At 44.7% G+C, this 17165-nt stretch overlaps 1 protein-coding gene across 3 annotated transcripts in view; it reads left to right on the top strand.

Moving 5' to 3' along the window:
- DUSP22 (dual specificity phosphatase 22) overlaps nt 1-17165 on the top strand; it is a 54223-nt gene that overhangs the window by 12386 nt on the left and 24672 nt on the right. For all 3 annotated transcript variants that reach the window (XM_036888738.2, XM_036888736.2, XM_036888737.2), the window contains exons 2-3: nt 314-347; nt 7846-7928. In XM_036888738.2, coding sequence (XP_036744633.1) covers nt 314-347; nt 7846-7928 — 117 coding nt within the window. The remainder of the gene's footprint in view (nt 1-313; nt 348-7845; nt 7929-17165) is intronic.

Consider the following 17165-nt stretch of genomic DNA (forward strand, 5'->3'; position numbering starts at 1 on the left):
GGTTTGAGTGAGGAAGGACCCATGGAGTCCTTGAGTCCCTGGGGGGTGCTGACCTTTAGCATTCCATGAGTTGATTGATGGGCACCAACACACCACCATGCACAGGCTGTCGGATGTGGCTGTGGGCCAGCCAGAGCCCTGCGGGCTGGGATGCCTGGTGGCCCGTGCCGTCTGTCTGGGTGGTGCTGGGTGAGTGTGGTGGGCCATGGGCCGGGTCGACTCTGAATGCTCTGGTGGGAGCCCAGCCCTGTGTGCAGAACCTGTCAGCGTCAGGGACTGCAATGCTCACGTCTGGCCTATGTCTCTCCCCCAGATCCTGCCTGGTCTGTACATCGGCAACTTCAAAGGTGAGTTCTCTTTTTTTTTTTTTTATTGTGGGACAATATACATAATATAAAATATGCCATTTTAACTATTTTTAAGTGTGCAGCTCAGTAGTGTTGAATACATTCACACTGTTAATGTAGCCATCACCATTCATCTCCAGAACTGCTTCATCAAAACTGAGACTCTGTGCCCATCAACTCCCCCTTCCCCTCCCCCAGCCCCGGGCAACCCCTATTTTACCTTCCGTCTCTCTGACTATTCTAGAGACCTCATATAAGCAGGATCACCCAGGCATTGTCCTCTTGGGTCTGGCTTATTTCACTGGGCATGATGTCCTCAAGGCCCATCCATTTGTAGCCAGTGTCAAGCTTCCCTTTCTTGTCAAAGCTGTATGTACACACCGTGTTTCGTTGGTCCATTCATCTGCTGATGGACCTCTGGACTGCTTCCAACAAAGGTGAGTTCACTTTGTAGGAGCTCTTCTTCAGGCTCCTCACACATGATCGAGTCTAGGTGTACACTCCGTTTACATAAAGTCTGATCTGGACATGACCACTACCTATGCCCAGGCCCCTTGGTGGGCCCGCAGCCTGTGCCCAACCCTTTGCCAATGGCTGACAGGGTGGTATGGGGTCATGCAAGTTCCAACTGGACCTCTGATCTTCATTTTAATTCTGTGTGCATGCAGGAACATTATTATCCAGAGAAGATGGCTAAAAGACATATTCAGCAGCCATGTAACTTATTTATAATCTTTATCATTTTTATAGCTATTCATAAATTTTCAGAAACTATTTTTTAACTACCCGGGAAAAATAAGTGGAAAATTATTCTCATTTGTGTGGACTTTTCTTCTTAGACACTTCTCTGTGGCTTGTTCAACATTTATTGATTTGCTTTTGGCTATTGACTCTTTATTTTTAGCTCATGTGTCTCAAAATGCTCTGTAGCCACAGAGGTGAGTACGAACCCATGGAGCGAAGTGATGGTGGTGAACAGGCTTTTATTGGTTATCAGGGAGGGGCTGGGTCACAATGCCATGTGACGCTTTGAGTGTGCGTAAAGTGAATGAAAACAGTGGTTCCTTAGTGTTTGGGGACAGGGTGTACCTAACAGGATGGGATGGGCAAGGAAACTCGCAGAGACAAGCCTGCCCTTGCTGGGTGGGGGAGAGCCAGGCCTCTTCATAGGCCTCTGAAGCTCCTCCCTCCCAAAACAAGCCAGAACACACTCCAGGCTGTTTTCTGGTTGTTGCTTAAATGTGTGAGTTTAGCTTCAAACTGATTGTAAAAACAATCGTTATAGTCTCTCTGCATATTTATTTGCTATTTTCTGTAGGCTCCTAGTGCTGCTAACTGGCCTCAAACAGAATTGAGCCCAGGGAGCTGACAGCTGCTAATTGCTGCTAGAACATGTTAAAAATAGTGCCAGTGCTCCTAGATTAGCAAGCGTTGTGGTTCTGAAAAAAGCAGCAAGCACCTTGTGGTAGGTAGGTAGTGGTGCCGGGATATATTAGGGAGCAAATATCTGTAGGAGTTATTTAGTGAGTGATTAAACTGCTTTCATGGGGAGAGGAGGGATGTCTTTGTGTTTGAGAGTTGAGTTTAGGAGAGATTCTTAGAAGTAGAATTGCTGGGTGAAAGTGTTTACAACTAGAAATTGTTATCAATACCAATCAAATTCAGTACTTCTGCCAACAGTTTATGAGAGTTTTATCCTTACTCATAGAAAGTTACTTTCTTTTAGAAGGACATGTGTGCACAACTTTAAGAAAGTACTTAAAACGCTTTGTACCAAGTCTCTACCATTTTCTAAGTATTTGGTGACCTTGGGATGCCTCCCAGCTGCGGGGTTCCTGCTGTGTGCCTACCGCCGCCCGCGGGTCTCCTCACGAGGGAGCTGGCTGTGTCACTGCCTCCTGCGCTGAGCAGTTCACCAAGCATCATCAAACACTTAGCAGGTTTGAGGTGATGATGGTGCAGTGAGTCCGCGAGGAGCTGGAAGGAGGGGTTGCATCCAGACAGTAGCGCACTGCGGATCAGCTCATGCAGTACACAGACTAGCCGTAGGTGTGCCCGATGTGCAGGGGACCGTAGCGGGGGTCTGCTGGGGAGATACGTCCTGGTCGCAGGAGGTTCAGAGGCAGGGAGCAGGTCCTGCAGAGTGGGGGAAGCCGCGCTGGCACCTGGTTACCCCACAGCCCTCGGACCAGACATTTGCCCTGGGACACGTTACCCAGCCCGGATGGAAGAGGGGATGAGACGGTCAGCCCTCGGGCTGTGGGAAGGGCTGAGCCAGACAGCATGGCTGACCACTCAGTTTGGTTCCTGGGACCTGGGGGGCCAGCCACTTCAGGCTCCCTCCTGTAGGAGAGCGAGACTCCTTCAGCGACCACACCTAGTCAGGCGCGCAGCAGGTGCTGATCAGCATCAGTTACAAGTAGGGAAGCCTAAGGTGAGCGGATCACGACCTGGACAGTGAATCTGGCTGTTGTCTGTTCTTTAGCCTGATGTCCCAGGTAGTCATTTTCTTCTCTTTTTAAATCACAATAATGCATGTGTACTGTAACACAACAGCCCATACACAGGTGTATAAAGAAAAATTGATGGAAACAAATTCTGACTTTCTGAGAGGTCTTTGTTTTTCAGAGTGTGGATTGGCACTGCCACCCACTGAATGGTCTGCCTCCCCTGTGCCTCCCCTCGCCCTCTTCCCCTTGTCTCCCTTCCCTTCCCTCCTTCCTCCTTCACTTCTCTCCTTCCTTCCTTCTGGTGGGATCCTTTACATGTCACTCTGCAGCTTCCTTTTTTTTTCTTTTAACTTAGCCATGAATCACAAACGGTTTACAACACCTGGTGATTTTTCCACCTCGACAAAAACCCACAAACAAACCACCCAGCTTCTGGTGCCTGGCCTTTGACGTGAGCCTCATTGTTGAGGAGCCTGTAGCTGGCAGCTGGTTCTGCCCAGATGCTGGAGGGAAGGTGGGAGTGCAGCTCCAAGAGCAGCCCCTCCCCAGGCCCAGAGGCTGGCGTTAGCTGCTTCCTCATAGCCTGGCTCGCAGAAGTGGGTGCGAGCTGACAGGGAGCCCTCAGTGTTTGAAGACGTCCATAGAAATCTAGAACAGTGGGAAATGAGCTCAGGCACTGTGTGTGTGCTGGTGATGCATGTGGACCCACGTTTGCTGTCTCACAGCTCGTGCTCTGTGTCTGCCTGTGAGGATGGCTGTGGTTCCCAGTGGTGGACCCCAGATGAGCTCACCTGTGTGTGGTGGTCTGCTGTTGGCTTAGGAGGGCTGCTGGTAGGGAGGGGTGAGCATCAGGTGGTGAGCAAGCACTGGGATTCAGTTGTCTTTGAAGTAAGTTATATACTTGGAAACATTCAGAGGTGATGCAGGTTGAGGCTCATACCGCAGCCCTGGGGCTTAATCTGGTCCTCATGATAATGATGATGATGGCAACGATAACATTTACTATGTGCCAGTCAGCTACTGTGCTAAGCATGTTATATCCTTTAGTATTTCCAGCATCCCTTTGAGGTGGTGCTCTTACCGTCTTCCCACTTTACAGCTGAGAAAAGTGAGGTCTAGAGAAACTTGCCCAAGGTCAGCACCAACAAATGTAAGAGCCAAGATTTGGCAAAGAAGGGAGCAGGTAGGAACTGCCCAATTGTGGCTCTCAGCCCTGGTTGGAAATGTATCCAGTTAAAGGTTGAACCTACTAGCAGCTAATTTATAACTAGAAGTTATGATGATATATAATAATTTATAACTCTTAAAGCCACTAAGTGAATTTCACAGTGGGAAATAAACTACAAAACAGACAACAATCTCTTGCTTATCACTCAGTAGGTTGCCAACTTGGGAGGCAGAAGTTATTTGGAGAATGATTCAGAAATGGCCAGAGATTCGGGTTTGGAGCAGAGGGAACTGGGTCCCTCCTCCTTCTTACCCTGCACAGCTGTGCTCTTGAGTTGACACGTCAATGCCCCGGGGCTCCTTGTATTAGACAGCCATTACCAAACAAGTCCTTCCTGCCAAATGTCTGTTCTTGTAGAGTGTTGCTTTTGATGGTGTTAATTTCTAGTGTTTCCTCCCAAATACTTCCAATGATCTTATTCAGAGGCATTTTTAATCGACTTTGCCGGACTAGCTTATTTCCCATGGCCGCCCTGACATCCCCCACATCTCAGGACTGGCTACCCCTGTTCGTTTTTCGTACCAATATGAGCTATAGAATGCTAAGTTCCTGTCCTAAGGATGGCTGCACTTTGCCCTTGAGGATGGTATCATCCAAGAACCCGCCTGCTGCCTCCTAGTCTCCCCAGTGGTGGGTGGGGTCTTCCTCTGAGCAGGGCAGAGGAACACTGCAGCAGTGGAGGTGAGGGACAGGTTAGGTGTTTCTCTTTAAGTGCTCCTACTGTGTGAAGGTGACGTTTGCTCCTTCAGAGGCCAAGTGAAGCCTCAAGGAGGAGGAGGGAATAAACAGAGGCAGGCATCAAGGATGAACAAGAGCCTAGGCTCCTGGGGAGCTTCTAGGAGAGAGAGAGGAAAAGAACATACTTAGGTTGGGATTGATTGTTTTACTTATTAATGCAATTTATATTGATTTTGTGAACAGTATTTTTAAAATTTTGTTTTTTTCCAAGTATAAGAGTAATATGGGGTCATCAGTTAAAATAAAATTAAAATTGGTTAAATTCAAAGGTGACAAAAATGTGTTAAAGGGAAAACTTCCCAAAACACCACATCCCAGAAAAACCATGGGCAGCATTTATCTTTCCAGATTTTTTTTTCATGAGTCATACCCTGCAATCTTCCCATGGGTTTCATTAATACTGACTTGTTGCATTTGTGAATGCAAATGGCTGTGAGTTATTTTCTGGCTTAGAAGTGGTATATGCCGCAGTGGGGGAGGGGCACAATTGGCAGCAGGGCAAAGGTCTTCCCTGCAGGCCCTCCAGGGTTCCATGGCACAGTACACACAACCTCTGTGCTTTTTACTTAGGGGCAGGTTCAGATTGTGTAGATGTTTGCTGGACCTGGGAATCTGCATTTCCATTCTGTTCCCAAGGGATGCCATGCTGCTGCTTGGCAGACCTGGATTTGAGCAGCAAAGACTGTGTTCTGTCCCTCTCATTTTGTGCTCAGGGAGAGCTGGCATGAAACTTCCAGACTTGTGCCTGTGCACATGAGCAAGTTGATAACCCTGTGGCCAAATCTTAGAGCTGCATTCACACATGGTACCATGACACTCAAGGTTGTCGGCAGCTGTCCAGAACCATCAATAATGTGTCGTCCTGCAGAATAAAAGGACCCAGGTCATTCATTCTCCAGTAGCAAGAGTTAAGCCCTTTTGCACTCTCAGGGAGGTGGAGGGAGTATGCTTGTGGAAGGGGGTGATCCTGCTGTGGCCTGTCTATGGGGACAGTGCTTTGAGGGAGTAGAGAGGAGCTCGGAGCCACTGTGTCATCCCAGGGTCACAGCCGTGTTCTTTGGGGTCCATCCATCAGGTGTTTCATTTGTGGTATTGAATCATCTTTTGTTAAAAAATGTATAATTGTATTCCCAAACCACTTAAAAAAAAATCTTAATCTATATTACTGAAGTGTATTTATGGGATGATGAAATGTTCTAAAACTAGTGGTGATGCTTAAACAACTCTGAGTATATTAAAAACCATGGAATTATGTACTTCAAAAGGGTGAATTTTATGGTATGTGAATTATCTAAGTAAAGCTGTTTAAAAAAGAAAGAAAAGATATTTAAACAAATACTGATCTTTGAAATTTAAATCCTGGTCAGGATCTGAATCTGGGCGGCCCTGTACTAGAGTGCCCTGTGCCTGCTTTGCAGAGCCCCTCTGCCTCTGCCCCCCGTTGGCGGTCCCACCTTGTCTGGGCTCTCCTGTGAATACCAAAAGCTCCAGTATCGACTTGTTTCACTGTGGTCTGAAACATACATACTGGTGGTGCCTGGGAAATTGCATGTTGGTAAGAATGTGGAGGCTGGCTGCTGTAGGATCCTAAGTGATTCTAGGTCCTGCCAAATTCAAAGCTCACTGATGAGTCAACTTGTGATATGTGTGTGTGTGTGTGTGTGTGTGTGTGTAGAAATGAGTTCCCATGTGTGATGGAAATGGCTGCTGTGCACACCAAATTTGAAGCTTCAGATGGTTGGAGCGATGAAGTCTTAAAATAAAACCAACATTTAATATTACTTTTAAAGAATTTTTTCTGACTTTAAAAGTAGCACACGCTTATTGCAGAATGTTTACAACATTGTTTCTTAGTTTCTACACAGTCATCGAGGCTTATTAGAAATGCAGATTCCTCAGACCTGCCATGGACCTTATAACTTAGTTGGAGCCCAGGAATCTGCCTTCTTAGCCAGCCTCCCAGAAGTTCATAGACATATATACTTTAAGAACCACTTGTGTTTAATACAGAAAACTATAAAGAAAAAAAATTAAAAACACTTGTAATTCTATGCCTTCAGATCATCACTAGTGGGGCTAATTCCTTACAGCAGTTCCCCTCCACCCCAGTGTATATGTTTGTCTTTACAAGTTTTTACAATTTGAGTTTAAGTTGGATTTATAGTTTGGTGCCTGCTCTTCTCTGCTTGACATTATATCCTGAGCATTTTCCCATGTCGTTAATATACTCCAGAAACACAATAATTAAACATTTGACTTTTGGTCCACTTTACCTTGTAGCTGCTCATCTTGTTTCTTGCTGCCCCCATGTTTTGTATGTGAGCAGAAGGGTTCCAACTTGGGGGGATTCATTCAGTCTTTCTACTGAAAGGTAGGAGGATTGGAAGGGAATGTAATTTTGGTGTCTCCTTAATTTCATATGCAGATAATTTAATGGCCAACTGATAACATAGGGACAATTCTGTTTGGAATTTCCAGAAAATGTTCCGTTTTTACTTTTGCCCTGAAGTGAATGTACATGTTCTAAACCATGCTTTTTTCTACATCTGGACCCACCCCTGCTTTTAACATCAGGATAAAGTAATCTCTGGCAGGTTCCTGTATAATCCTATATATCTCATATAGAAGTGGGTCTTTTGTATTTAATTTTAACTTATGTTACTAATCATTAAAAAGTAATTGTTAAAATATTTTAAACATCTTTATTGTTACATGTTTCATATACAAGACTTACCTAAGGGGCTACAACTTAACAAATGTCAACTACAAAGTGACCTCATAACTCACTTCCTTTATACAGCAATAATCATGATTACAGTGTTTATTAATGTAATACATTTTGAGTTTTAGATGACCACTTTGTATCAAAAGATGCGCCAATCATGAATAAAATTAGTTTTCTCCAAAATACATAAAAGCAATAGCCCTAAATTTCCTAGGTGTAGATTATTCTAGGTATGGTCATTTACGAAGTTTCAAGAAAGAAATATGCAAGTCATTTTGTGTTTTTTCCTGGCCAAACTTTAAGAGTAATTCACTTCCATCAAATATTAAAATGTCCATCTTCTTTCTTCTTTGACAGATGCCAGAGATGCAGAGCAATTGAGCAAGAACAAGGTGACACATATTCTGTCTGTCCACGATAGTGCCAGGCCTATGTTGGAGGTAAGAGAGAGTCAAGCTGTGTCTTCCTTTGTGTTTGTGGGCATGCATGGGACATTAATGCAGGCAAGTGTTCCCTCTGACACCAGTGTGCTCCTGGGATTGCTGGCCTTGTTGATTTCATGCTCAGGCCATGTTTATGTCTATGCCCTGTCCATGGCATGGCAGTAGGGGGTGTCTTCTGGTTGTATTCCTGTTGCATCGCTAGCATGGCATTCTTGGCTAACTGCCCAAGAATAAGCTGATGCTGCGTTTCCCTCTGGATCTTAAGGATATTTAAAACCCATTTTCGTTCCTTTCAAAATTATCTCCAGTTTTAGAATCCAAAAGAATTCAGACTGCTTATTTTCTGATTTTTTTCATTTAAGCTCAATTATAGCTATCTATTATTTGCATTTAGGAATAAAAGACAGTGGAAGATAAATGGTCACTGGAGATTTTCCAGGGCTCCTCTGGTACAGAGACTGCCAATGTAGAAGCTGTTGTTTATTGTCTTAGATTTTGGAGTAAACAGGGTGTGTCTGCCTGTACACTAATTCCAAAAACATATTCAATTTTACGTAATGGACGGTTTGAGTTGTTGGCCAGGAGTAAAATCTATTTCTGTTTATTAGCCTCAACAGAGCCCAGGTTACCTGTTTTTAGAAAATAATGCATGTGTGGTTGTGATGCATATGTGTTTTTCTCTTTAGGGTGGGGTGTTGGAAACGGAGGGGTGACTTGTTCTGAAAGAAATAATCCTAGCTCAAGGTACTTTCATTTAATTTCACATTATGGAAGAGTAGGTAATATACTTTTTATTTTAAATATATCTACTTTCCTTAGCCATCAGAGCTACCAGATTTCAGTTAGTGTAAAACAAATGAGACCAGGGAATCGTGAGTGATTTGTTGAACATTGTACCAGGGGAACCATGAGGTGGGGAACAAACCTCAGATCACTCCTCCAGCTCTGTGAGCTCGCCCTTCCTGCTGTTGTTTGAGCCCATGGCTTTCTGGTATGGGGCTGTAATTTGTGTTGCAGTGTGATTTTATTGAAACCAGCAAAGTACATCATTTTCTTGGAGTTCTCTGAAAACTGCTACACCATGTTTTCATCTATCAACAATAGTTTATTTGCAAAATAGAGCCAGTAAGGCTAAGATGAAAAGTTAAACACAAACTGGTCATGATTGACTTCCTCTTAAATCACAAGATGAGGCTTGAGGTTTCCTTTATTTTAATAAATTGCATAGATGTCCTTCTCCCCTCACCCTGCAGGCCTGCCTCGCCTGTCTCCTTTGTGCCCCATTTGATGGAGCACATTGCCATGCATGGATATGGCCCTTAAATCTGTTCACATAACTTCTGTCTAGATACAGGATCTTCATGTGTTAGAAGGGAAAGCGCCCGCCCTTATCTGTCCAGCCTTCCATGTTATAGGCAGGGAAATGAAGGGCTGGAAGGTAAAACAAGTGGGGCTGTGACCTGGTATAAAGAGACCACTATTTGAGTAAAAACTTCAGTGCCATGGGTAAACTGTGTTTCCTCATCAGTGACACACTGCACGTCCTTTTTAGTCCCTGCATATCTCAGCCTGTGAGGACAAATCCTGTCTTGGAAAAAGAAAGGAAAATTCTGTGTCTCAGGGATGGCTTTTCCTTGGTGACATCCTAGTGTAGTCTTTGGGTGCTATTAACACCTCAGCTTGATAATAAGTGCTTTCCTGTGAGTTCATATTTATTAAGGGTTAGACCACTTTATAGCATGACATAGTTTAATATTGCCCTTCTTTTATTCATTTTTAACTTCACAAGTTATTCATCAATACATTCTTACACAAAGAACTAAAACAATAGCCTTTCTGATTGCACAACTTGGGAAAACTGAGGCACACAATTATCTGAACTGGCATGCTCACAACTCATATGAAGTCATTGGGAGAGAGATGGTTTACATGCCTACTGCTCTTTGGCATAGAAATACCAGCTGAACCGGGTCCTGGAGGTCACCTACCTGACTCTATTGCTGTGTAGAAAAGGAAGCTGAAGTTCCGAGACACAAAGGGACTTGCCCATGATTCCGCAGCTGGTCTAGGTGGCTTGATGGGAACCTGCATCTCCTTTCTCAGACCAGAGATTTTCCCAGAGTGCCTTACTGCTTTGGTGTTCTCCTAGCATGACTGACGCTTCTGATTTTGCTGGCAGTATTAGTAAATATTGGCATTTCAGCTTTGGAAAGGGTCCCAGAAGTTCAGATCTTTGGCCCTCTGTCTAATGTATAAAGGCCGTCTTCTGTCTTAAATTTCAGATTCAGTTCCGGAAGCCATGATCTCATGTAGCCTGAGATGAGTTAGGGAAATTGTTTGTTTGGAGTCAGTAGGGAGTTGATGGGTGGATTTTATTCTTCAGCATTCCCATGTTTAGCTGGCCTTGGTCCTTGGAGGGCTAGGGCAGGGGTGGAGGTGAGAGGGCAGATTGTGTGCAGAGCCTGGTGAGGGGGTCTAATGCAGGATGGAAGGGTAGGGGTAGGAGGGAACAGAGCTGGGACATCCTGCATTTTCTGAAATCTTCAAAACTGTGCACATTTATCAAAAGATCCCTTGTACTCTGAGCATCAGCTTGGAGCTGGGCTGGAAGCAGAGAGGTCATTACTAAGATTGAAGGTGTCAGTCATACAACTTCTGTGAAGGATTTCTGTGACCTCTACTGCCATGGAGCTCTGTACTGGGCTCTACAGTATAGATAACCCTTTGCCTTATTTCCAACAAATATCTGATGGTTTTAAAAGCACTGCCTGCTTAGCATCAACTTTTGAGGCTTTTAAAATCTGCAGGTCTGCTGTTATTGTCATGGAGGCTAAGTGAGAGAGGGCAGTCATGTTGTTCAGTGCAGTTTCTAGAACAGAGCTCATGGGTCAGGGGCTTAGTGAGGATTCTCAAGAGAAAGATTATTGAACAGTAAGCCTGGGATATGATGCTTTGCAGAAAATAAATAAGTTTCAGGATTATCATGTCATAGGCCCCTTTGGAAGATTCACAGTTGTATTGACAGCATAAAGGCTCTCAAGCTCTGCATTGAACACACGTATTTGTCAGTCTTTCTGAGCAGGGAACTAGTTTGTGTGTGCATGCTTAGGTGACACACCACTTAATAACACCCCATGGAACTGTATTCTCCCGGATGCAGATTCAGGAGGACCCAGGAGAGGGTCTACTGGCCCTGGGAGTCCGGCTGAGTCTCCTGCATGAGTGCACGTCCAGTGGGATGCTCTCATGACTGGTAAACTGAAGCAGCTGGGGTCAAGGAGAGGGCGCCAAGTCTGACCTTGTTGTGGCTGAGGCTGCCTAGGATGAATGTGAGAGCCTCGTATAGGAGAAGGGAGATTGCACAGTGCGTGTGCCTGTTACATCCTCTTAGGTGGTAATGATTTGTAACCTGTTAATGGCACTTCATCAGTGACAAGACTTCTATAAACTGCACCTGCTGTGAAAGGCCTCATGACTATGCTGAAGACATCTTTAGCTACTATGCATTTATTGACATCACTTAGGAAGGACTTTGTGCAACTATTGACTTAGTTAATTTTAGTTACATAATATGTGATTCTCCTTCACTTGGGTAATTTTTTATAGGGTTTCCCAGCAGAGCATAGCAGGGTCTTGTCCTCTCCCTAGCATCCCAGGATGCAGAAGAGAATGAAAGAGTGGAAGGTGCTGACCTCTGGACACTGGAGGGAGCCAGATGGTCTTGGATGCTTACCTGTAGATGAGACAAGATCTCTTTATCCTCTGAACCGTGGGGTAGGTGGGCAGCCATGGGAAAGAGGCCCAAGGCTCCAATCAGTGTTTCTTGGGGAGAGTATCTGAGAAGATTTTCCAGAATGAAGATTCTTAGGAACAGGCTAGAAACTAGGAAACCTTCATCTTCACCTGAGTCAACCCTAAATTAACATCAGATTCTTAAGAGCTCTGACTCCATTTACATGCCTACTGCCCTTTGACATAGAAATACCAGCTGAACCGGGTCCTGGAGGTCACCTACCTGACTCTATTGCTGTGTAGAAAAGGAAGCTGAAGTTCCGAGACACAAAGGGACTTGCCCATGATTCCGCAGCTGGTCTAGGTGGCTTGATGGGAACCTGCATCTCCTTTCTCAGACCAGAGATTTTCCCAGAGTGCCTTACTGCTTTGGTGTTCTCCTAGCATGACTGACGCTTCTGATTTTGCTGGCAGTATTAGTAGATATTGGCATTTCAGCTTTGGAAAGGGTTGTACCATTTGTGTGTGCCCTTAGTAGGAGTGTTAAAAACGCCTATTTTCCCATACCATCACTGGCAGAGAGTTTTATTCTTATTTACTTTTAATTAGCAATATTTTTGTTGTGTTTTATTTGCTGTGAATGCCTTCCTTACACTGCTGAGTCCTTTGTCTCCATGGGACTTCCCTTTGAAAGCAGGGAGTTAATGATGACTTATTCTTGAGCTCCTACTGCCTTGCAGGCCCTGGGACAGGCACTGGAGAATAACCAAAGTGAATCAATCTCAATATCTGCCCTAGAAAATCCCTTAGTGTATAAACAGTTATGTATTACAGCTAATTCGTAAGTATTAATAATAATTATAGGCTAGTTGAAAGAAGAGCTCTGGCTCAGGGCAGATCCTGGTGCTAGGTATCAAGTATGCACAGAGGTTATGGAAGCTCATGAAGCTCAGGAGCAAGGACCCTCCTGTGCCATGTGAACCTGGAGGCTTTCTCAGTGACCAGGCATTTGATGGGACATTTGGAGGTAACTGGGGTTTGAAAGATCTGGGCAATGGCATTCCATCCAGGAGGAGGCTGGTAGATAGGCCAAGACATGCCTTCTGGTGGAGCCCTGACTCCACAAGCTTACACCAGTCTCCTCCAGGAAACCCAGCGGGGCGGATGGCCTGGCCGTGCTTCTTTCAGAGCAGATCAGTCCTGACCACTTGCTAAAATTACCTGTCAGGCAGGGGCAGAGCCAGAGGGAATATATTGTCTCATATATTAATTTCAAACAGGAATTAAGCCCAGACCTGTAATTAGAACATTTAAGGAGGGGGGGGGGGGAAAACAATCTGTTCCATTTTTAGGACAGCTGAGGAGTTTGCTTACCTTCATTCAAGTGTTTCCTTACATGCGAACTGTGTCTCAGCACCTACTGATTGTTCCAGATTTGAGGGATGGTGAAGACTCCTGTCACAAAGACAGTGCATTTTCATATCAGAAACCCCATATTGTTTGTAGGTGCTGAGGAAGTAATATTGAGCAATGAAAGGTTTCTCCCTTCCCCTGAAAAAAGAAACAGAACTCTGTCTTTCTAATCTAAAATTTTCTGACTTTGTTTCATTTTTCATTTTGGGTATTTAACCAGAGCACCTGCAGGAAACAAAACTATTTTTCACTATGAACAAAAATGCTTTAAGAAGTACACTTATTTTTTTTACTCGTTTTTTAAATTGAAGTATAGTTAATATACAATATTATACTTGTTCAGGTGTACAACATAGTGATTTTACAATTACATATATTACAAAATGCTTGCTACAATAATTATAGTTACTATCTGTCACCATACAAAGTTATTTGAATATTATTGATTATATTCCCTATGCTGTTAAAAAAAAAAGAGTTCTCATTTCTTCAATGGGCTAATAACACAAAGAATTTTTATTCTTAAATGATGTATATTTTGGAATCAGATGCAAAAAAGTAGTTTATATACATATATTGAAACCAGGGTATTATATGTATACCAGATAAGTTTTTAGTGCTGGAGGTCAGCTTGGACATTCTTTTCATTTTAAGTTGTGACTTTTATGTTTTGAACTATTTAAGTTGTTTGTTTTTTAAGGAGTAAGGCGTTTTCATAGGCAGGCATTTATTCCTGCCTTATTTGATATTTCCTGTAACACTAAAGACATTTTTTTGAGATGTCTAGGCCAAAATTTAATTTGTTACTTCTGTTTGTAGTTGGCCACTTCTCCTAGTTCTCAGACTTACTGTCATCTGTCTGTCTGTCCTGCTGTCTGCATGTACCCACTCATTTATGAGGAAACTCACCCAGGTGAGATGCCCTGTCTGCCTGGACAGCAGTGCCAAGGTGGAGGGGCCACGGACGGGCCTGAGTCCTCTGCCATGTGCCCATCTGGTGACCCTCCCTATTTCCCTGCAGAGTGTGTTGACCTCCATGGGTAAAGCAAACCAGAATGGGGGTGTGAAGTGGTGTTTAAAGTCTGGGAAGTGCAGCCCTAGTGTACCCTTCTCCCACCCGCACGGCTTGGCCCAGCTCTCCTGTGGACACTCCCATGCTCTCCAACCTCAGGGCTGCTTCCCTTTTCTTTGTGAAATGTCCTTTGTGCTTTGTTGGGGGTGAATCACATGTGCCCCGGGCCAGCTTCTGCAGGGTGTCAAATGGCTGCTTCACCTCAGTTTGATGGTCTGCGTCCTCACTGCCTGTGTCCAGGCTCCTGAGCTGCTCACAGCCCCTCTGCAGGTGTGCCCCCAGTGCTCGTCCTGGGGCTGGCACGCCAGGGCCTCCTGTGGATGCTTGCTGCCCAACAGGGCTTAGTGCATTTCCAGTGTCTTTCCAAAGTGAGAAGGCATGTCTCTGGCCATCTGTGGCCTGTTGGGTGTGCCACAAATGGTTTATCAGTCATGAGCAGTTTGTGAGGCCAGAGGTTCAATCAGTGCCCTACAGCCTCACTCAGTGGATTGTGGTGTGGTTCCTTTGTTGTTAGTAAGCCTTGGCAGGTATAGATGTCCTGCTTATGGCCTCTCATTCGAAATTACTTCTTGCTAAGGTATTACAATCAAGAAGCCCTGTGACACTTGTGTAACTTTTTGACTGATCTCTTAAGGCTCCTTCAGCTACTTTGAGTTTGCATTAGAAGCTTGGTTCTACAAGTAGGACAATACCCCAAAGACACAGACAGTGAATAATCAATTAAAATATTTGCCACAGCCAATGAAGCTTTCCTGAGTTAGTTAGGATGCTGTCTCCAGTTTCAGGGGGAGCTTATAGTCAGATCATGAGAAGCTGAGAGAACCTTCAAGACACAGGGGCGGCTCGTTTTCTGGCTCATGAAGGAGAGGCCACCCAGGGGCTTGTCCTGTTCATGAACCTTCAAGTCAGGGTGCTACTGGCTACTTGCCCCTGGCATAAGAGGGTAATTGCTGAAAGTCACATCTGGCCTCGTGCACACAAGAGTATGGGCAGCTCTGTCTGTAAAGGCAACGTATTGGAGACAACCCACATGTTCAGCATAAGGGTAGTATTAGTCAGTTATGATTAATGCATATTAAGAAATACTCTGCAGCAATTCAAAAAGAAGAGACAGGTTTATATGTGTGCACAGGAAAAGATAATTATTCAGTAAAAGAAACAATAGAATAATATATATAATACAATACCATTTATCTAAAATTAAATGTAAATTATGTATTTCTGTAAGTATAAGCATGTAAATGCAGATAAGGGTTTGAAAGGAGTAGAGTCCTAAGAACAGTAAAGAGGAGTAGGATGGGAGAAGAGGGTGGGAAGGGTGAGTTTCACTTTTTTCTCTATTTTTATTTATTTTTTATGATGGGTATATCTTCATAGAATTTCTGAGTGAAGGGGGGAAGGTAGGCAGGTAGGTGGCATGCTCTTGGTGTTTGTGTTAGTTGACAGGTGGACTGTTCAGGCTTGGCCAGAACAGGTCCTGAGTTTGGTGACAATGTCTTCCAAGTATTCATGTGCAAATGTGTGGCATCAGACATGCCACATCCTTGTCATCCATGGTCAGGGAGTACAAAGCATTCATTTCTGTCTTCTTGATCTTCAAGGGGAGAAGAGAGCCCAAGCCACACCTTTCAGCTGTATAGGTTTTCTTTTTAGTATCAGTTATGTTCTGTTACTCCTTGCTTCAGGGAAGTGGGTATATGCCCTTCTTTAGGATTTGCAGATTCCCCCAGTGATGCAGCTTTAAGCACTGACCAAGGTTTCCTGTTTGGATTGGCCATTGATCAGTGTGGATGATTTCAGTTATTCTACTGGCATTGTAAAATATACCACATGATCACATTACTAATGAGGCCCAAGGCCTTTGAGAGCCCATTATCATCTGACTGGGAATGGCATCCAGATTGACAGCTGTTTCCCGTGAACCCCAGTTGTTATCACCTCTCTAGGAAACTCTTTTATGCCACCCAAGTATCAGCAGTACCTCCTGCACCAAAGGCTTGAAGCAGCTTTCATGTGTTCAGGTAAATTTGTTTGAAGCCAACCCCAGACTTAAATAGAAATGACTCAAATAGAAATGATTATGGTAGGTATCGAAAACTGTCTAGTAATCGCTCGTTCTCGAATCAGGCTGTATCTGAGTTCCTTGTGTGTGGGCAGTCAAGTGCAGAGGAGGCAGCCCCATCTGGCTGCTGACCCTTCTGCAACAAGCTCACTCACTTGCAAATGGAGTTCTAAAACCAGAATTCCGGCAAGAACGGACTAGAGGGGGCTTAAAATCATGTAGTACTTCATAGGTTCTATAAAGGAAATTGCACCTCAGCTGTGGGCCTTCTCTTTGGTGCTCATTCTTACTGATCAGCCTCTCTATATAACCAAGGACTTCTGCAAAGTACCCTTCCTAAACTTTCTCTCAGAGTCAAGTCCCCGTTTCATGAGTGCCTGCTGCTGAACCCCCCACATCCCTTTTCTCCTGACCCCCCACCTTGTCATCAAATACCCAGCGTCCAAGCACATTGGGTTCCTGGAGCAGGCTTGCCTAGTTGGCATCCCTTCCAGCCCTCAAAGGGGAATAAGCCAGTGGCAAGATCTGTCAGTTTGAAGAAACTACAGCATCTCCAAACCACGGTCTCAGGAGGAGCATGCAGCATGCAGTCTCTCCTGCCCCAGCTGGAGTGACAGCACTCACTGACCCACTGCCGCTAGATTGCCCATTGTGCCAGAGCGCATGGCTTGGCTGCTGGAGGCTCTGTCCCTTTGTACAGGATCCTCATGCCCATGGGTTGGGAGTCTGGGGAAGACTTTACAAAGAGGGGTGTTGAGGCAGTGTTGTAGGACTAGTGTGGTTTGGTTCACTGAGGAGGTGTGTCTCGAGCAGGAGCAGCCCTTCCGGGTGGTCAGGAAGGGGGAAATAAGCCCTGGAGCTGTAGATGTGTGGAGGTCGCTGATCATGGAGTGGAGAAGGTAGTCAGCCTGGGGGGGTGAGGGTGGGGCTGTCTTCAGTTCTTCTTTTGGTTAAA

Source organism: Manis pentadactyla, chromosome 16, assembly GCF_030020395.1.
Source record: "Manis pentadactyla isolate mManPen7 chromosome 16, mManPen7.hap1, whole genome shotgun sequence".
In the NCBI taxonomy this organism is placed as follows: domain Eukaryota; kingdom Metazoa; phylum Chordata; class Mammalia; order Pholidota; family Manidae; genus Manis; species Manis pentadactyla.